Source organism: Bombina bombina, chromosome 4, assembly GCF_027579735.1.
Source record: "Bombina bombina isolate aBomBom1 chromosome 4, aBomBom1.pri, whole genome shotgun sequence".
Classification (NCBI taxonomy): Eukaryota; Metazoa; Chordata; class Amphibia; order Anura; family Bombinatoridae; genus Bombina; species Bombina bombina.
Genome location: NC_069502.1, coordinates 285572109 through 285593884, shown reverse-complemented (window position 1 = coordinate 285593884; position 21776 = coordinate 285572109). Strand labels below are relative to the sequence as shown.

Genomic DNA, 21776 nt, shown 5'->3' with positions numbered 1-21776 from the left:
AAATGTATTTACATATATAAACACATAAATACATATGTACACACACACACACACACACACACACATATACTGTATATACTTGAAAACAAGAGAAATTTCAATGTATCCTTCCTGGTAAAATATTTTATAAAAAATAAATGTATGTATTTCTATGCATATAAATGTATTTACACATATAAACACATAAATACATATGTACACACACACACATATACTGTGGACCCAGGACATACTTGAAAGCAAGAGAAATCTCAATGTATCCTTCCTGGTAAAATATTTTATAAAAAATAAATGTATGTATTTCTATGCATATAAATGTATTTACACATATAAACACATAAATACATATGTACACACACACACATATACTGTATATGTGTGTGCAGTTAAGAAGATGAAAACATGTAAAAGCATGTTTATGCAATATTTATTTTTATAAAGGTATTAACTATCGGCTAGATTGCGTTAGGCTTAAAAAGCAGCGTTGGCCGGTCCCAACGCTGCTTTTTAACGCCCGCTGGTATTACAAGTCTTGCAGGTACAGGTGTACCGCTCACTTTTTTGGCCAGACTTGGAAATACCGCAAAATCTATTACGGAAATTGTGTATCCTATTTTTTCAATGGGCCTTGCATAGCGCCGGTATTACGAGTCTGCCAAAAAGTGAGTGGTAGACCCTCTCCTGTCAACACTGGTACTGCATTTTAAAGTCAGTAGTTAAGAGTTTTACACAACAACGCTGTAGCATAAAAATCTTAACTAAAGTGCTAAAAAGTAGAGTAACACCCATAAACTACCTATTAACCCCTAAACCGAGGCCCTCCCGCATCGCAAACACTAAAATACATTTTTTAACCCCTAATCTGCCGAACCGGACATCACGCCACTATAATAAATATATTAACCCCTAAACCGCCGCAGTCCCGCCTCACAAACATTAGTTAAATATTATTAACCCCTAATCTGCCGTCCCTAACATCGCCGACACCTACCTACATTTATTAACTACTAATCTGCCACCCCCAACGTCGCCACCACTATACTAAAGTTATTAACCCCTAAATCTAAGTCTAACCCTAACCCTAACACCCCCTAACTTAAATATCATTTAAATAAATCTAAATAAAATTACTATAATTAACTAAATTATTCCTATTTAAAACTAAATACTTACCTGTAAAATAAACCCTAAGCTAGCTACAATATAACTAATAGTTAAATTGTAGCTAGCTTAGGATTTATTTTTATTTTACACGCAAGTTTGTATTTATCTTAACTAGGTAGAATAGTTACTAAATAGTTATTAACTATTTAATAACTACCTACCTAAAATAAAAACAAATTTACCTGTAAAATAAAACCTAACCTAAGTTACAATAACATCTAACACTACACTATAATTAAATGAATTCCCTAAACTAAATACAATTAAATAAAATTAGCTAAAGTTAAAAAACAAACAAACACTAAATTACAGAAAATAATAAACACATTACAAGATTTTTAAATACCTAATCAAATCACCCTAACAAAATAAAAAAGCCCCCCAAAATAAAAAAGCCCTACACTACACTAAATTACAAATAGCCCTTTAAAGGGCTTTATGCTGGGCATTGCCCCAAAGTAATCAGCTCTTTTACCTGTAAAAAAAATTACAAATCCCCCAACATTAAAACCCTAAAACCCACCCAATACCCCCTTAAAAAAAACTAACACTAACCCCTTGAAGATCACCTTACCGGGTGAAGTCTTCATCCAACCGGGCCAAAGTCCTCAACGAATCCTGCAGAAGTGGTCCTCCAGATGGGCAGAAGTGGTCCTCCAGATGGGCAGAAGTCTTCATCCAGATGGTATCTTCTATCTTCATCCATCCGGCACGGAACGGGTCCATCTTCAAGACATCCGACGCGGAGCATCAGCCAATAGGATTTTTCTACCTTAATTCTGATTGGCTGATAGAATTCTATCAGCCAAACGGAATCTAAGGGACGCCATCTTGGATGACGTCACTTAAAGGAACCTTCATTCTTCAGTCGCCGTGGAAAGAAGCACCGCATAGCCTTTAACGCCAAACTCGTAATCTAGCCGTATGTATTCCTATGTTCTGCACTTAGTAGAATATGTATTTATAAATAGATATTCTCTGTATATATCTATACCTATATATATATATATATAATAATCAATATATATACAGTGGGGCAAAAAAGTATTTAGTCAGCCACCAATTGTGCAAGTTCTCCCACTTAAGAAGATGAGAGATGCCTGTAATTTTCATCATAGGTATACCTCAACTATGAGAGACAAAATGTGGAAACAAATCCAGACAATCACGTTGTCTGATTTGGAAAGCATTTATTTGCATATTATGGTGGAAAATAAGTATTTGGTCAATATCAAAAGTTCATCTCAATACTTTGTTATATATCCTTTGTTGGCAATGACAGAGGTCAAACGTTTTCTGTAAGTCTTCACAAGGTTGTCACACACTGTTGCTGGTATGTTGGCCCATTCCTGTATGCAGATCTCCTCTAGAGCAGTGATGTTTTGGGGCTGTCGCTGGGCAACACGGACTTTAAACTCCCTCCAAAGAATTTCTATGGGGTTGAGATCTGGAGACTGACTATGCCACTCCAGGACCTAGAAATGCTTCTTACGAAGCCACTCCTTCGTTGCCCGGGCGGTGTGTTTGGGATCATTGTCATGCTGAAAGACCCAGCCACGTTTCATCTTCAATGCCCTTGCTGATGAAAGGAGGTTTGCTTTCAAAATCTCACGATACATGGCCCCATTCATTCTTTCATGTACACGGATCAGTCGTCCTGTTCCCTTTGCAGAGAAACAGCCCCAAAGCATGATGTTGCCACCCCCATGCTTCACAGTAGGTATGGTGTTCTTTGGTTGCAACTCAGCATTCTCTCCTCCAAACACGACGAGTTGTGTTTCTACCAAACAGTTCTACTTTGGTTTCATCTGACCATATGACATTCTCCCAATCCACTTCTGGATCATCCAAATGCTCTCTAGCATACTTCAGACGGGCCCAGACAAGTACTGGCTTAAGCAGGGGGACACGTCTGGCACTGCAGGATCTGAGTCCCTGGCGGCGTAGTGTGTTACTGATGGTAGCCTTTGTTATGTTGGTCCCAGCTCTCTGCAGGTCATTCACTAGGTCCCCCCGTGTGGTTCTGGGATGTTTGCTCACCGTTCTTGTGATCATTTTGACCTCACGGGGTGAGATCTTGCGTGGAGCCCCAGATCGAGGGAGATTATCAGTGGTCTTGTATGTCTTCCATTTTCTAATTATTGCTCCCACAGTTGATTTCTTCACACCAAGCTGCTTGCCTATTGCAGATTCAGTCTTTCCAGCCTGGTGCAGGTCTACAATTTTGTTTCTGGTGTCCTTCGACAGCTCTTTGGTCTTCACCATAGTGGAGTTTGGAGTGTGACTGTTTGAGGTTGTGGACAGGTGTCTTTTATACTGATAACAAGTTCAAACAGGTGCCATTAATACAGGTAATGAGTGGAGGACAGAGGAGCCTCTTAAAGAAGAAGATACAGGTCTCTGAGAGCCAGAAATCTTGCTTGTTTGTAGGTGACCAAATAGGTGACCAAATACTTATTTTCCACAATAATATGCAAATAAATGCTTTCCAAATCAGACAATGTGATTGTCTGGATTTGTTTCCACATTTTGTCTCTCATAGTTGAGGTATACCTATGATGAAAATTACAGGCCTCTCTCATCTTCTTAAGTGGGAGAACTTGCACAATTGGTGGCTGACTAAATACTTTTTTGCCCCACTGTATATAGGTATAGTAACACAATGGAAGCACTCTCTGGTCTTTTTTAAATCCAGTGATATTTATTAATACATATCACAGGATTGAAAAAGGACCAGAGAGAGCTTCCATTGTGTTACTATATTTAAATTGTTGGCACCCTGGCAGATGTGGATGAAAGTGAGAGTGTGCTTTATTTGAACTTTATATATACAGTATATATATATATATATATATATATATATATATATATATATATATATATATATATATATATATATATATATATATATATATATTAGGTATAAATATAATGTATATATAGAAATATGTATTTATTTTAAATAGAACATATTCTGCATGTAAAGAAGATTGGAATGTGAAATATTCATATTTTCATGTCGGGTTAGCGCACATAAAAATATGCGATTTGGTTTGCGCGTGAGTTGGGTGTTTTTTTCCAACCTTTCTTGCTCCTATGATTTAAATGGGGGAATAGGTAATTGCGTGCGTGAAATTGTAAATTCAGCTTTTTATGCTCGCCAGGTTAGCGCACAAGCGAAAACAGTTTATAATAGGAGCGCAACACAACTTGTGCAAAAAAAGTTTACTTCTAGCACAATTAACGCTCATGCAGGCGCATTAAATAACGCTCCATTCGTAATTTAGCTCTTAGGGGCATATTTATCAAGCTCTGTATGGAGCTTGATGCCCCGTGTTTCCGGCGAGCTGAAATAGAAGTTATGAAACAGTGGTCTAAAGACCGCTGCTCCATAACCTGTCTGCCTGCTCTGAGGCGAATCTGCAGGGGGCAGCATTGCACCAGCAATTCACCAGAACTGCTTGCGCAATGATAAATGCCAAAAGCATATGCTGTTGGCATTTATTGATGTGCAGCGGACATGATCCGCAACATTGGATCATGTCCGCTCGCACCACCATAAAGAGGACCCTTAGTGTTAAATGTCCAATGATTGGAACAGCCAATAGGATGAGAGCTGCTCAAACCCTATCGGCTGATTGGAACAACCAATAGGATTTTAGCAGCTCTAATCCTATTGGCTGATTGAAACCTTTTAGCCAATAGGAATGCAAGGGAAGCCATCTTGGATTTTACGGCGGATTGTAGTTTACGGCGGCGACCGTATTGAAGAGGAGCTCCGCGCCGGATGTCTTCAGGATGGACCCGCTCTGTGCCGGATGGAAGAAGAAAGAAGAGGCCGCATGGATTAAGACTTCACCGGATGGATGAAGATAGAAGAGGCACGGATGAAGACTTCTTGCCGGTTGGATGGATCCTTCAAGCGGAACTTCAAAAACTGTAACTGGATTGTCGGGGGTTAGTGTTAGGTTTATTTAAGGTTTTTTTGGGTGGGTTTTATTTTTAGAGTAGGGTCTGGGCAGGTAAAAGAGGTTTAAGGGCAATGCCCATACAAATGCCCTTTTCAGGGCAATGGGGAGCTCAGGTTTTTTTAGATAGGCTTTTTATTTGGAGGGGTTGGTTGGGTGGGTGGTGGGTTTAACTGTTGGGGGGTGTTTGTATATTTTTTCAGGTATAAAAGCTGATTTCTTTGGCGCAATGCCCCGCAAAAGGCCCTTTTAAGGGCCATTAGTAGTTTATTGTAGGCTAGGGTTTTTTTTTTATTTTGGGGGGGGCTTTTTTATTTTGATAGGGCTATTAGATTAGGTGTAATTCGTTTTTATTTTTGATACTGTGGTTTGTTTGTTTTTGTAACTTAGTGTTTGTTTTTGTAACTTAGTGTTTGTTTGTTTCTGATAACTTACGGCCATATTACGAGTTTTGCGTTAGAGGCTATGTGGTGCTAACAACCAGTTTTTTCTCACCGCTCACTTACCTACAGCGCTGGTATTACAGGTTTTTACAAACCCGGCGTTAAAAGGCAAGTAGTGAGCATTGAGCAAAATTGTGCTCCTTACTGCACTCCAATACCAGCACTGCTTAAGTCAGCGGTGAGCTGGTCGTACATGCTCGTACACGATTTCCCCATAGGAATCAACGGGGAGAGCCGGCTGAGAAAAAGTCTAACACCTGCAAAAAAGCAGCGTAAAACTCAGTAACGCAGCCCCATTGATTCCTATGGGGAAACACATTTTATGTTTACACCTAACATGAACCCCGAGTCTAAACACCCCTAATCTTACACTTATTAACCCATAATCTGCCGCCCCTGACACCTACATTATACTGATTAACCCCTAATCTGCTGCCCCCAACATCGCCGACACCTACATTATTTTTATTAACCCCTAATCTGTCACCCCCGACATCGTCACCACCTACATTCTACTTATTAACCCCTAATCTACCGCTCCGGACATCACAGCCACTAGAATAAACATATTAACCCCTAAACAGCCGTACTCCTGCCTCGCAAACACTAGTTAAATATTATTAACCCATAATCTGCCATCCCTAACATCGCCGCCACCTACATTATACTTATTAACCCCTAATCTGCCGTCCCAACGTCGCCGCCACTATTCTAAATTAATTAACCCTTAAACCTGTCTAACCCTAACACCCACTAACTTAAATATAATTTAAATAAATCTAAATAAAATTACTATCATTAACTAAATAATTCCTATTTAAAACTAAATACTTACCTATAAAATAAACCCTAAGCTAGCTACAATATAACTAAGAGTTACATTGTAGCTAGCTTAGGGTTTATTTTTATTTTACAGGCAAGTTTGTATTTATTTTAACTAAGTAGAATAATTATTAAATAGTTATTAACTATTTAATAACTACCTAGCTAAAATAAATACAAATTTACCTGTAAAATAAAACCTAACCTAAGTTACAGTAACACCTAATACTACATTACAATTAAATAAATTAACTAAATTAAAAACAATTAAATAAATTAAATTAAATTAGCTAAATCACAAAAACACACACTAAATTACAGAAAATAATAAACAAATTAAAAGATATTTAAACTAATTACACCTAATCTAATAGCCCTATCAAAATAAAAAAAAACCTCCAAAATAAAAAAAAACCCTAGCCTAAACTAAACTGCCAATAGCCCTTAAAAGGGCCTTTTGCAGGGAAATGCCCCAAAGAAATCAGCTCTTTTACCTGTAAAAAAAAAATACAGACAACCCCCCAAAAGTAAAACCCCCCACCCACACAACCCACCCCCCAAATAAAATACTAACTATAAAAACCTAAACTCCCCATTGCCCTGAAAAGGGCATTTGGATGGGCATTGCCCTTAAAAGGGCAGTTAGCTCTTTAGCAGCCCAAAGCGCAAACCAAAAAATAAAACCCACTCAATACACCCTTAAAAAAACTTAACACTAACCCCATGAAGATTGACTTACTGTTCTGAATATCAGACATCCATCCTCAAGGAAGCGGCAGAAGTCTTCATCCAACTTGGCAGAAGTCCTCAACGAAGCCGGGAGTCTTCATTCAAGCCAGGCGAAGTGGTCCTCCAGACGGGCAGAAGTCTTCATCCAGACGGCATCTTCTATCTTCATCCATCTGACGCGGAGCAGCTCCATCTTCAAGACATCCATCCATCTGATATGGAGCATCCTCTTCATCCGGAGTCTTCTGAATGATGGTTCCAAGATGGCGTCCCTTAGATTCCGATTGGCTGATAGAATTCTTTCAGCCAATCGGAATTAAGGTAGGAAAAATCCTATTGGCTGAAGACCAGACATCCATCCTTAAGCAAGCGGCAGAAGTCTTCATCCAACCAGGTCGAAGTCCTCAACAAAGCCGGGAGAAATCTTCATCCAAAGCCGGGCGAAGTAATCCAGACGGCTAGGTTTTTTTTTAATTTTGGGGGGGGCTTTTTTATTTTGATAGGGCTATTAGATTAGGTGTAATTAGTTTAAATATCTTGTAATTTGTTTATTATTTTCTGTAATTTTGTGTGTTTTTTTGTGATTTAGCTAATTTAATTTAATTTATTTGTTTTTAATTTAGTTAATTTATTTAATTGTAGTGTAGTGTTAGGTGTTAGTGTAACTTAGGTTAGGTTTTATTTTACAGGTACTTTTGTCTTTATTTTAGCTAGGTAGTTATTAAATAGTTAATAACTATTTAATAACTATTCTACCTAGTTAAAATAAATACAAAAATACAAACTTGCCTGTAAAATATAAATAAACCCTAAGCTAGATACAATGTAAATATTAGTTATATTGTAGCTAGCTTAGGGTTTATTTTATAGGTAAGTATTTAGTTTTAAATAGGAATAATTTAGTTAATGATAGTAAGTTTATTTAGATTTATTTAAATTATACTTAAGTTAGGGGGTGTTAGGCGATGTCAGGAGCGGCAGATTGGGGTTAAAATTTTTATTTTAGTGTTTGCAATGCGGAAGGGCCTTGGTTTAGGGGTTAATAGGTGTTAGTGTACTTTTTAGCACCTTAGTTATGAGTTTTATGTTACGGTGTTGTGCCATAAAACTACTGACTTTAAAATGCGTTACGGATCTTGGAGGTAGAGGGTGTACCGCTCACTTCTTGGCCTCCCAGGACAGACTCGTAATACCGGCACTATGGAAGTCCCATAGAAAGAAGACTTTACAAAGTTTACGTAAGTCATTTTGCAGTAAGGTCAAAGAAGTGTGCGGTGCCCCTAAACCTGCAAGACTTGTAATACCAGCGGTAGTGAAAAAGCAGCGTTAGGACCTGTTAACGCTGCTTTTTCAGTCTAACGCACAACTCGTATACTAGCCGTTAGTGTTTTTTTTTGTAATTTAGTAATTTTTAAAAGTATATTTAAATAATTTGAGTAGGGTTAGGTTTTTTTTAATATGTAATATAGTTAATGTAATTGCTGGTTTAATGTAATTGTAGTATAATAGTTTGGGTAGGTTTATTAATAGTTAAATATAGTGTATTTTAATTCTAAAGGTTAGTTTTCATTTATTATAAGATAGGGATGTTGTAATTTTAATGTAAAGTTAGTGGGTTGTTAGGTTTAGGGGTTAATAGCTTAATTTAGTTTATGAGGATGTGGGGGGCTGGCAGTTTAGGGGTTAATAGGTTAATAGGTTTAGTAAGTGGTAGTGATGTGGTAGTGATGTGGGAGGCCAGAGATTTAGGGGTTAATACATTTATTTAGTGGCGGCGGGGTCCGGGAGCGGCGGGATAGGGGTTAATAACTTTATTAAAGTTGCGGAGGGGTCCGGGAGCAGCGGGATAGGGGTTAATAACTTTATTTAGTGGCAGCAATGTTGTGGTATTTAGACTTGGGGCTTATGTTAGGGTGTTAGGTGTAAATGTTACTTGTTTTCTACCATAGAAATCAATGGGATATCTGGCAGCATCAAACATAAGCTTCCGCTGCTTTCAGACTCCCATTGATTCCTATGGCATCTGCGGCCTCCAGGGTGGCGGATTGAAAACCAGGTATGCTGGGCCGGAATAGCCACGAGCGTATCTGTTAACTATTTGATAACTTTGAAAAATAGTGCTGAATGTGTATTCGGAACATCTGTAATGACGTAAGCATCGATCTGTGTCGGAATGAGACTGGCAGATCGTATGTTACGTCACAGATTTCAAATTTTGTCGGTCTGTAGGCTTTGATAACTAGGTCGAATTAAGCTTGCCACAATTACGCTGTGGAATTCCAGCGTATTTGTGGTTGATGGCTTGATAAATATCCCACCATGTTTCATGTTAATTCCAAGGTCTTGTACACAATCATCTGGTTGCCATCTCCCACCTCATTCAATAACCTACTGTTTAGCAATAACTACATGCTAAATAAATATTTGCCAAATGGTCACCTTCACTTTGCTATATTAGGTAACATTCCAATATAAAATATACTATTTCAAAAAGCACACTTGGAATATAGAAATTAGCATTCAAATGTTGATTCTTGTCGGTTTAAAATGTATATGTACGAGAATCAACATTTGAATGCTAATTTTGATATTTGAAATGTGAAATTTAAGGTTATAAAAAAATATTAAAATGTTATATTTCACACTGGATTTAATTTTTATATTAAAAGAGCTATAGAAGCTTTTGAACCATATAACAAATATTAAAAAGATACCATTCAAATTTTAAAAAATGCATTTAAAAGTCAAAAATGACATTGTATTGCAAATTACTTAATTTATGTCCAGATTTCAGCAGTTGCATTTTATTTTACCTTCATTTTCCTTGGTGTACTCTACTCCATGTGGATGTAAGCTGTAGGGTCTTGAAGCAAAGTTTTTAAGATGAATAATGATTTTGTCTCCGACCTCTGCAGTGATTATGGGTCCAAGAAATCCCAGCCATTCTGGTTTCTTTATTTCTTCTGTGTATGAGTCATTGGTGTATTCCAGATAGACGGCCTTCTTGTAAACTTTCCCTATTCGGTTTGTGTCACGTACTAGAAAGGTGCTGGCATGTCTGAAAGGGAAGAAAACATTTATTTCTTAATATAAATTCAGTAACGTATCTAAAATTTGACTGGAAACAAACAAGTTTTAAAAAAAAAATAAAAAAAAATGCAAGCTCTCAAATAAAAGCGGGGATTCAGCAGAGGCCTGTGTAGCAGAGAGAAACATCAGGACAGAAGTGTCTCATCAGGGAATGCTGCCATTTGAGCAGGGCGAGAGGGGCACCTGCCCAGGGCCCCACAATGTCAGGGGTGAGGTTATGAGAAGATATAATGCACATCAATGCTCATCCTTTATTTAGTTTATGAAGAAGTGTTTATGCTGTCAGGAGGTGCAATATTTAGAGTTATTCTTTATAAAAGTAAACACTGATATGTCAGAACAAGTGTGGGCAACACAGGGGGCAGGGCATACAGAGAGGAAGAAGGGTGCTGGGCTGAGGGGCCCCACACATTTGTCTTGCCCAGGGGGCCCCCACAAATGCTAAGGGTGGCCCTGGCTGGTAACAAAGATATGCATCAGGTGAATTCAAATTTCAGAACTAGAAATAACTGATTAAATCGGAAGGAACAGTAATGCAGAGGGTAGCACTGGACCAGGAACCGAATGAGACAGTAACAAAACACATTGTATCAGACTGGACTCAGAACCTGGCTGATCCCGGAGCTGTGCAAGAACTATAGACATACAGATTGTAACTGCGCCTCCTAAAGGGTAGTGACAAACTGCATAACAGTAGCTGTCTTTGTAGTACTGTTCTTTTAATAATAAACAGCTCTTGCTTGCAGGCACCAGGCAGACACATACAGCTACAGTAAAGGAAGACAGCTGCCTTATATTCAGGAAACGCTTAGTTAAGTCTGGGAACCCAGAGGTGTTACAACATATTTATAATTACTATATTAAAACCTCCAAACAATTAGTCATTTTTATTGAATAAAATAGGTATAAAATCTTTCATTGTTTTGGGATGATGAACTGATGCTAAATCTGTAACCATAAATGCTCAGTTTTAGATATTTGGTAAATAATTATATACTGTTTTTGTTATGTACTCTATAGAAAAATACACAAAAAATTAATTTATGCTTACTTGATTTACTAGGAATTACTCTTCTCATTAGGAGCTCTATAAAATCCTCCAACCTCACTCATAAGTCTAATGTATAGCTAAGCAAAAAGAGGTAAGAAAATTAAAAGCAAACAAATTGGAGCAGGAAAAAAGATGTGCACAAAAAACAACAACACTAAAAAAGCGCAGGGTGGGACTTTCACCACCATGATAGAAATCAATGTATCAGGTAAGCATAAATTATGTTTTCTTTCATACATGTGGTGAGTCCACGATCCATTACTCCTGGGAAGTAATACCCATGAAGGGTGGGATTTAAGAAATATCTTTTTTACTGAAATAACTATACACAACCCCAATAGAACCCAAAAGAGGGCAAAACATTTTTTTTTAATGGACTTAAAATTAGGCAAGAAAATAAGTCAACCTGACTAGACTGTCTGAGGGACTTTCGTACCAAAGGCTGCCGCTGCAGAAGGAAATATATCAAAATGGTAAAATTTAGTAAAAGTATGTAAAGAAGACCAAGTAGCTGCCTTGCAAATTTGGTCAACAGAAGCTTTATTTTTAAAAACTCAAGAAGTGGCAACTGATCTAGTAGAATGAGCAGTAATCCTTTTAGGTGGAGGCTGGCCTGCCTCCAAGTAAGCTTTGTGCATTGAAAGTTTCAACCAAGAAGCCAAAGAAACTGCCGTTTTTTTAGAACTTAGAAAAGTGAACGGACAAACTAGAAGTTTGTCTGAAATCCTTAATAGTGTCAACATATTTTAACTCTCTAACAACATCTAAATTATAAAGAGATCTCTCCAAATACGTTTTAGGATTAAGACACAAAGAAGGGACCACAATTTTCCTACGTATTTTGTCTAAAGATACAACCTTTCAGCAAAAAGTAAAAATTGGTCATTAAGACTGCCTTATACTGCTGAAAAAAATCAGATAAGGAGAATCACAAGAAACAGTGGAGAACTCAGAATCTATTCTAGCTGATTAAATCACTAAAATAAACAAAACCTTCCACGAGAGAAACTTAATATCCACCTTACGTATAGGTTCAAACAGTGGAAGCTGCAAAATTCTAACAACCAAATTTAGATTTCAAGGAGGAGAAATTTGTTTAATAACAGCTTTAACTCTAGCCAGAGCCTGAACAAAATCATGAATTTCAGGAACACTAGCAATCTTCGTGTGGAACAGAATTGAAAGAGCAGAAAGCTGACCTTTTAAAGAACTGGCAGATAAACCATTATACAAACCACTCTGTAAAAATAGCAAAATTCTAGGTATTCTAAAAGAAAGCCAAGAAAAAACATGATCCATATACCAAGAAATAAAGGTCTTCCAGACCTTATAATAAATTCTCCTGGTTAAAGGCTTTGAGCCTGTATCAGAGTCTCAATAACAGAATCAGGAAACTCTCACTGCCTGGGAACTATCTGTTCAATCTCCATGATTTGGGATCCAGATAGAAAATCAGACCTTTAGATAGTGGCCAAGGAGGGCAACTGGACATCAGAACCAGATCCGCAAACCAAATTCTGTGCGACCAAGCCGGAGCAATCAGAATCACTGATGCTCTTTCTTGCCTGATTTTGGCAATTACCCAGAGGAGGAAAAACAGTGGCTAGTCGAAATGACCACTGATTTACAAGAGCATCCACAAACAATGCTGGAGGATCCTTGGACCTCTCAAAGTACATGGGAAGTTCTGATGCCATCAGATCTATCTCTGGGTATCCTTAAAGATCCACTATCTGATTGATTATATCCAGATGAAGAGACCACTCTCCCGGATGCAGAGACTGGCAACTGTGAAAATCTGCTTCCCAGTTGTCCACTCCTGGAATATGAAGAGCAGAAATCAGGTAGCAATTGACTTCTGCCCACGAAAGAATTCAAGATACTTCCCTTATAGCTATGGAACTGTGAGTTCCTCCCTGATGATTGACATTCACTACTGATGTAATATTGTCTGAAAACAGAGATAAGATTCCCCTTTCAATAGAGGCCAACTCTGAAGAGCATTGAAAATGGCATGGAGTTCCAAAACATTTATAGGTCCCAAGGCGACCAAACTCCTTGTGCTTTCCAGATGGCCCCCCAACCTGTAAGACTTGCATTTGTTGTGATCACAGACCAAGTAAGATGAACAAAAGAAGCTCCCTGCAAAATGAACTGATGGTTCAGCCACCAAGACAGAGACTGTCTTGTTCTGAAATGTAGATGAATCCTTTGAGTTAGCATAGTATAATCCCTGCACCATTGCTGAAGCATACAAAGCTGAAGAGGCCTTATATGGAAGTGAGCAAATGGAATTGCATATAAGGCTGTAATCATGAGACCTAACACATCTGTGCAAGGAGTGACTGAAGGAAAAGAGAAAGTCTGAAGGTTCTGACAGGCGGAGACCAGCTTCAGCCACATTTGCTCCATTAAGGAAAGTCTCATAGAGACTGAATCTATCTGAACCCCGAGAAAAGCAAACTTTGTCTGAGGAACCAGCAAACTTTTTGGAAAATTCACTTATCAGTCATGTTGTTGAAGAAACAACAACAGTCTGCTGGTTTTGAGATTTTGCAAAATGTAAAGATGGAGCTTGAAGCAAGATATCGTCCAGGTAAGGAAACAACTCAATACCCTGAGATCGGTTTACTGAAAAGGGGTAAATAGAACCATGGAGAACAGGCTATGAGTTGAAAATCCCATAGAATTAAAGTTAAAGTCAATCCTAGCATTTGTGAAACACTAGGATTGACCATTGTAACAAATAAAGGGGACTTTCATTCATAAAGTATAAAATACTTCATGCAGAAAGCTCCTTTATTTGTTTCAAGTGTTCGCCGCACTGAGCTGCCCAGACAGCCCATGGCAGAACACTATTTTGCTTGAAAGGTGACGTTTTCACCTCTTAGCCAATAGCCGTGCAGGAAATCCAGCTTGGCGCCCTGTGGCACCAGATTTCCTGCATGCTATTTGCTAAGTGGTGGAAACGTCATCTCTTAGTAAAAACTATTAAAATAACCAGGTCATGTGATATATAAATATCCAATCACACACACTAAATAACGGCACAGGGAACTAATTTCTTAAAAACATTCTGTTAACGAAATAACCTTCGTAATAACTTCATTGCATATTTAATATCTGCAAGAAATTTAAGTCACAGTATTAAGACATGGAATAACTATGTTTACAAATAGATACATGTATGTACATACTGTGCATCGATTCAACCACACTGTCTATGCAAATAAGTTTAGTACAACACAGAAAATGTATGTTTATATTTATACTTTTTAAACAATTCTTGTTTTTTTAAATTAATGTGAATTGTTAAAATAATTCAAGTTGGCTGTGTCATGTGACACTTAAATAACCAATCAAATCAATGAACCTACACCACAGGGATTTCTAGTCTGAATAAAATCTTTACAAATTACGTTTTAATATCAAGTAACTGCCTGAAGCCAATCACAACTCAACTTTATCACAGAGGTGTTCCGTAGCCTCCTTTTTAAATCTTGAACACGGCATCCCTCAATCGTATCATGTCCGCTCGCACTTTCTTAAATCGGCCCCAAACTGTGCATGTGTACCAACAGCTGTATGTCAGCCGTTTGGGAATCAGTCCGGGTTGCAACCAAACTGCTAGCGTGAATAGTAAAACACACGCTAGCACACTGAGAAATAACCAGGACGTGACCCACTCAGGAAACAGACAAGATTGGTTTCAAAAAATAATAATTGTTCCAGTACGCTGGGAAGCCACAAAAGTGAAAACGTCCCTTTAAGCAGGTTAATAATATATAAAGATAATGCTCTTATTTGCAGCTTGTAAAAGTAAATGTCCCTTTAAGCAGGCTTGTAACAAAAAAGACAAAGTTCTCTTTTGCAGCTTGTAAAAGTAAATGTCCCTTTAAACAGGCTTGTAACAAACAAAAAGACAAAGTTCTCTTTTGTAGCTTGTAAAAGTAAATGTCCCTTTAAGCAGGCTTGTAACAAACAAAAAGACAAAGTTATCTTTTGCAGCTTGTAAAAATAAATGTCCCTTTAAGCAGGCTTGTAACAAACAAAAAGACAAAGTTCTCTTTTGCAGCTTGTAAAAGTAAATGTCCCTTTAAGCAGGCTTGTAACAAACAAAAAGACAAGGTTCTCTTTTGCAGCTTGTAAAAGTAAATGTCCCTTTAAGCAGGCTTGTAACAAACAAAAAGACAAGGTTCTCTTTTGCAGCTTGTAAAAGTAAATGTCCCTTTAAGCAGGTAGTAAATAGGAAAATATATCCAAGAGAAGATTTGAGGGATAAGGCATAAGCAAGGTCAGGCAGGCAGAAGTCGGTATCCAAACATCAGAAGCAGGGTTAAGGCAAAAGCTAGGTCAGGCAGGCAGTAGTCGGTATCCAAACAACAGTAGCAGGGTTAAGGCAAAAGCTAGGTCAGGCAGGCAGTAGTCGGTACACAAGAATAGAAACAGATACAAGTACTCACAGACGCCAGGGGAATCAAACAAACGGGCCCCGAGTAAGATCTCCCGCCGGGGTTTAAAGGCAGGAGCGGTGACGAAATCAGAGGGGTGTGTCAGAGGATGCGTCACGTTGCTAAGCAACGTGACGTCATCCACACTGAGAAGATCCGGGAGCCGCGGTGACACGGCGATGAACGGAAAAATCATGACAGCACCCCCCTCCTCAAGGACCCCTCCGGGGGACAGGACCAGGCCTAGCAGGATGAGACTTGTGGAAGGCCTTTATTAAAGTAGGAGCATTTACTTGATGAGCTGGCTCCCAGGATCGTTCCGTGACTGGATAACCTTTCCAATGAATGAGATAATACAATTTCTTGCCACGGAGTTTGGAATCCAGAATATGGCTGATCTCAAACTCAGGGTGTCCATGGACAAAAAGAGGTGGAGGTTTAGAAAGAGGTTTAGAATACCTGTTAGACATCATAGGTTTTAGAAGAGAAACGTGGAATACCGGATGGACTTTGAGAGTCTTGGGTAAAGCCACCCGGTAAGCAGTGGAACACACTTGACCCAGTATTCGGAAAGGACCCACGTATCGTGGTCCCAGTTTGGTAGAAGGTTGTTTCAGGCGAAGAAAACGAGAGGAAATCCAAACTTTATCGCCAGGACGATACTTGGGAGCCTTCTTCCGTCGAAGATCTGAAAAGAACTTGTAACGTTTAGAAGCTACAGAAAGGATACGATGTATTCTCCGCCAATGTCGGGTTAATCTTCGGGCAGAAAGATCAGAAGCAGGATTCACTGTGGAAGAAGTATGCAAAGGAAATGTTCTGGGCTGAAATCCGTAAGCCGCATGAAAAGGAGATGTCTGAAGGGAGGAATTATACCGGGCGTTATGAGCCAATTCAGCTAAAGGAAGGTAAGAAGTCCAGTTAGAGTGGAAATGATCCACATAATGTCTAAGATATGTTTCAAGACACTGGTTTACCCTTTCAGTCTGGCCGTTAGATTGTGGATGATGAGAAGTAGACAGGGATATTGTAGTTCCAAAGTGTTTACAAAGTGATCTCCAAAATCGGGAAACAAACTGTACCCCTCTATCTGAAACAATATCCAGAGGAAATCCATGGATTCTTACAATATGCAAAATAAAAAGTTCAGAAAGTCTTTTGGCAGACGGTAATCCTGGTAAGGGAACAAAATGAGCAGTCTTAGTGAACCTGTCGACCACCACCCAAATAGTGTTGTTTCCAGCTGACAAAGGAAGGTCGGTAATAAAGTCCATGGATACATGCGTCCAAGGCTGATGAGGTATGGGCAACGGTTGGAGCAACCCTGAAGGAAGTTGGCGAGGAGTCTTGTTTATGGCACATTGTGTGCATACTGAGACGTTATCTTTAACATCTTGAGAGAGAGTAGGCCACCAGACATGCTGTTTGAGATTTCGAGTGGTGATACTGATGCCAGGATGTCCAGAAAGGGGACTATCATGAGCCCAAAATAGAATCTTGGAACGAAGGCGTTCAGGAACAAAGAGTAAACCATCAGGAGGTTTACAGGACAAAGGAAGATTCCTTTGAGCAGACTGTAAATCTTGTAACCAAGAAGTTGTTAGCTGGGCTATGACTTCATGAGGTTGGAGAATGGTACCAGACTCAGGAATTGGGGTATCTTGAAATTGTCTGGAAAGGGCGTCTTCCTTAATATTTTTTGAACCAGGTATGTAAGACAAATTATAGTGAAACCGGGAGAAGAATAACGACCAGCGTGCTTGCCTGGAATTCAATCGTTTGGCCGTTTGGAGATAAAAAAGGTTTTTATGATCAGTGAGTATGGTAAACGGCAAAGAAGTACCCTCCAGCCAATGCCTCCATTCGTCCAAGGCCATTTTAATGGCAAGCAACTCTTTATTGCCTACGTCATAGTTAAATTCAGAAGGAGTGAATTTTTAGAGAAAAATCCAACAGGATGAATCATTCCAGTTTCCGGTATTCGTTGATAAAGAACAGCTCCAGCAGCAACAGAGGAAGCATCAACTTCCAGGATAAACTGAAAATCTGGATTTGGGTGGCGGAGAATAGGTGCAGAAGAAAAAGCTTCTTTGAGAGACTCAAAAGCCTCTATAGCCTCAGGAGGCCATTTTTTGCAATTTTGCCCCTTTCTAGTGAGAGAAGTAAGGGGAGAAGTAATAGTAGCAAAATCCTTGATGAACTTCCTGTAATAGTTGGCGAAGCCCAGAAAACGTTGCAAAGCCTTCAGAGAATCAGGTCTAGGCCAATCCAAGATGGCAGAAAGTTTAGTAGGATCCATTTCAAATCCAGATGCCGATATTACATAACCCAGAAAGGGTATGGATTTTTGATGGAAAGAACATTTCTCCAGTTTAGCAAACAGATGGTAATCTCTTAAACGTTGAAGTACTTTCCTGACGTGGTGCACATGATCTTGGTGATTTTGAGAAAAAATCAAGATATCGTCAAGGTATATGATGACAAAGATATTCAAAAAATCACGAAAGATCTCGTTCACAAAATGTTGAAAAACCGCCGGAGCATTGCATAGCCCAAAAGGCATGACCAGATATTCGTAATGCCCAAATCGAGTGTTAAAAGCAGTCTTCCATTCATCTCCTTGGCGTATACGGATAAGATTGTATGCACCACGTAGATCAAGTTTAGTAAATATGGTGGCTCCCTGAAGATAAGTAAAAAGTTCAGGAATAAGGGGTAGAGGATAACTGTTCTTGATGGTAATCTGATTTAATCCTCTGTAATCAATACAGGGTCGTAATCCGCCATCCTTCTTTCCTACAAAAAAGAAACCAGCCCCTACAGGGGAAGAGGAGGGTCGGATAAATCCTCTAGCCAGATTGTCTTTAATATATTCTTCCAAAGCCACGTTTTCAGGTTTAGAAAGTGGATATGTCTTGCCTCGAGGATAGGTAGCCCCAGGAAGGAGATCAATGGGGCAATCGAAAGGGCGGTGAGGAGGAAGACGTTCAGCTTCCTTTTTGGAGAAAACATCCACAAAGTCATGATAAGGCATAGGTAGAGAGTCGGGAGTTTCGATTGTGAGAGCAATAGTGAGTGGTAACTTGGTGATCTTTTGAAGACATTTAGTCAGGCATGTAGATCCCCAGGAGGTGAGTTCGCCAAAAGTCCAAGAAAAAGTAGGATTATGTACTTGGAGCCAGGGTAGTCCCAAGATAATGGGAAATTGAGGAGTGGGAATGACTACTTTTTTGGCTTAACTCAGTTCTCTGGACTAGAGTTAAGCCCTGGCTTTTACTGGCCTGGTAGGACAATCCCTTAATAAATGCCCTTTAAGGCCACAGTACAAACACAAGCCAAGAGAACGTCTACTCAAGCGTTCAGTCTCTGTTAATTTTATACTTCCCACTTCCATGGGTTCAGCCTGATCAGGAGTAGGAGAGGCAGGAGTGACTGGATTAGAAAAACGAGGAGCCAAACGAAAAGGAGTTCGAGTTGATGACCTCTGTGTTCTATCCTTTTCTTGTTGGCGTTCACGAAATCTGGCGTCGAGACTGATACAAAGATTTATTAAGGCTTCCAAGGATTCTGGAAGCTCCCGATACACCAATTCATCCTTGAGACGCTCAGAAAGTCCTTTACGAAAAGCGGCTCTAAGAGCTCCCTGATTCCAAGTAGTTTCAGAGGCAAGGGTGCGGAACTCAATAGCGTATTGAGAAACTGGTTGACTACCTTGACGTAAATCCAAGAGAGTAGCTTCAGCAGCGGATGACCTTCCAGGTTTATCAAATACATTTGAAAACACAGAGAGAAATGTATCAACATCCAGAAGTATAGGGTCATTCTTTTCTAGCAAAGGTGATACCCAAGCCAAAGCTTTTCCTTTCATTAAGGATATAAGAAATGTGATTCTAGAAGAGGGAGTAGCAAAAAGAGTAGGGCTATTTCGGAAATGGAGACGGCACTGATTCAGAAAGCCCCTACATTCTTCAGGATTCCCATCATATTTATCTGGAAGAGGTATCCTGGGACTCAGTTGTACCTGAGACTGGTTGTTAGGAATCGAAGGAGGTAATGCCTCATTAGGATTAGGATTGGGATTGGGATTGGGAGGTGTAGTAGCAACCAAATTTTGTAATAAAGCAGTTATTTGATCAAGTTTAGTGTCCAGGGATTGCAAGTGAGTGGCATGAGATCCCAGTAACTGTCCCTGGTGAGCCACGGCCATGGATAATTCAGTGGGGTCCATTTATGGCCCGTTTGTAATGTCAGCCGTTTGGGAATCAGTCCGGGTTGCAACCCAACTGCTAGCGGGAATAGTAAAACACACGCTAGCACACTGAGAAATAACCAGGACGTGACCCACTCAGGAAACAGACAAGATTGGTTTCAAAAAATAATAATTGTTCCAGTACGCTGGGAAGCCACAAAAGTGAAAACGTCCCTTTAAGCAGGTTAATAATATATAAAGATAATGCTCTTATTTGCAGCTTGTAAAAGTAAATGTCCCTTTAAGCAGGCTTGTAACAAAAAAGACAAAGTTCTCTTTTGCAGCTTGTAAAAGTAAATGTCCCTTTAAACAGGCTTGTAACAAACAAAAAGACAAAGTTCTCTTTTGTAGCTTGTAAAAGTAAATGTCCCTTTAAGCAGGCTTGTAACAAACAAAAAGACAAAGTTATCTTTTGCAGCTTGTAAAAGTAAATGTCCCTTTAAGCAGGCTTGTAACAAACAAAAAGACAAAGTTCTCTTTTGCAGCTTGTAAAAGTAAATGTCCCTTTAAGCAGGCTTGTAACAAACAAAAAGACAAGGTTCTCTTTTGCAGCTTGTAAAAGTAAATGTCCCTTTAAGCAGGCTTGTAACAAACAAAAAGACAAGGTTCTCTTTTGCAGCTTGTAAAAGTAAATGTCCCTTTAAGCAGGTAGTAAATAGGAAAATATATCCAAGAGAAGATTTGAGGGATAAGGCATAAGCAAGGTCAGGCAGGCAGAAGTCGGTATCCAAACATCAGAAGCAGGGTTAAAGGGACATGAAAGCCACATTTTTTCTATCATGATTTAGAAAGAGAAATCAATTTTAAACATCTTTCTAATTTACTTCTATTATCTAACTTGTTTTATTATCTTGATATTCTTTGCTGAAAAGCATATCTAGATATGCTCAGTAGCTGCTGATTGGTTTCTGCACATAGAAGCCTTGTGTGATTGGCTCACCCATGTGCATTGCTTTTTCTTCAACTAAGGATATCTAAAAAATGAAGCAAAATAAATAATAGAAGTAAATTGTAATGTTGTTTAAATTTGTATTCTCTATCTGAATCATGAAAGAAAGATTTTGGGTTTAGTGGCCCTTTAAGGCAAAAGCTAGGTCAGGCAGGCAGTAGTCGGTATCCAAACAACAGTAGCAGGGTTAAGGCAAAAGCTAGGTCAGGCAGGCAGTAGTCGGTACACAAGAATAGAAACAGATACAAGTACTCACAGACACCAGGGGAATCAAACAAACGGGCCCCGAGTAAGATCTCCCGCCGGGGTTTAAAGGCAGGAGCGGTGACGAAATCAGAGGGGTGTGTCAGAGGATGCGTCACGTTGCTAAGCAACGTGACGTCATCCACACTGAGAAGATCCGGGAGCCGCGGTGACACGGCGATGAACGGAAAAATCATGACACTGTAGCAGTGTGTGCTGGTATTATTAAGTGGAGTGCTAATATCGATTTCAAGAAAGAGATCTTTAGCGCTCCACTTGTAATCTGGCCCTTAGTCGTGTAAACACTATCTGAAATTTGTATATGTTATTTCTAATTTAATAAATCTTGTATACCATATCTGTTTTAGTACATGCTTTATATGCTTTAAACTTTTGCAGGCCAATCTGACGCTAATATACAGTATCTCTCTCCTTCAGCCTGATTTTAAAGTATATCTACCCCAGATTTAAAAGAAAATACAGACATTCATCTCAGCTGTTCCACTGCTATGCAAACAACAGGTAGCCTATGGAAGATATCATTTTATTTTACCTACCCTGTTATTTTCTGATGTGTGTATTATTATATGTATTGGTTATTTTTTGTTTGTTTTTAT

The 21776-nt window shown here is 39.0% G+C and overlaps 1 protein-coding gene across 1 annotated transcript in view; it reads right to left on the bottom strand.

The window, feature by feature from the left end:
• The window catches only part of LOC128656209 (ceruloplasmin-like), a 208642-nt gene that overhangs the window by 146378 nt on the left and 40488 nt on the right, over positions 1-21776 (bottom strand). Inside the window, 1 exon segment of the mRNA XM_053709992.1 lies at positions 9940-10184. Within this exon segment, the coding sequence (XP_053565967.1) occupies positions 9940-10184 (245 nt within the window).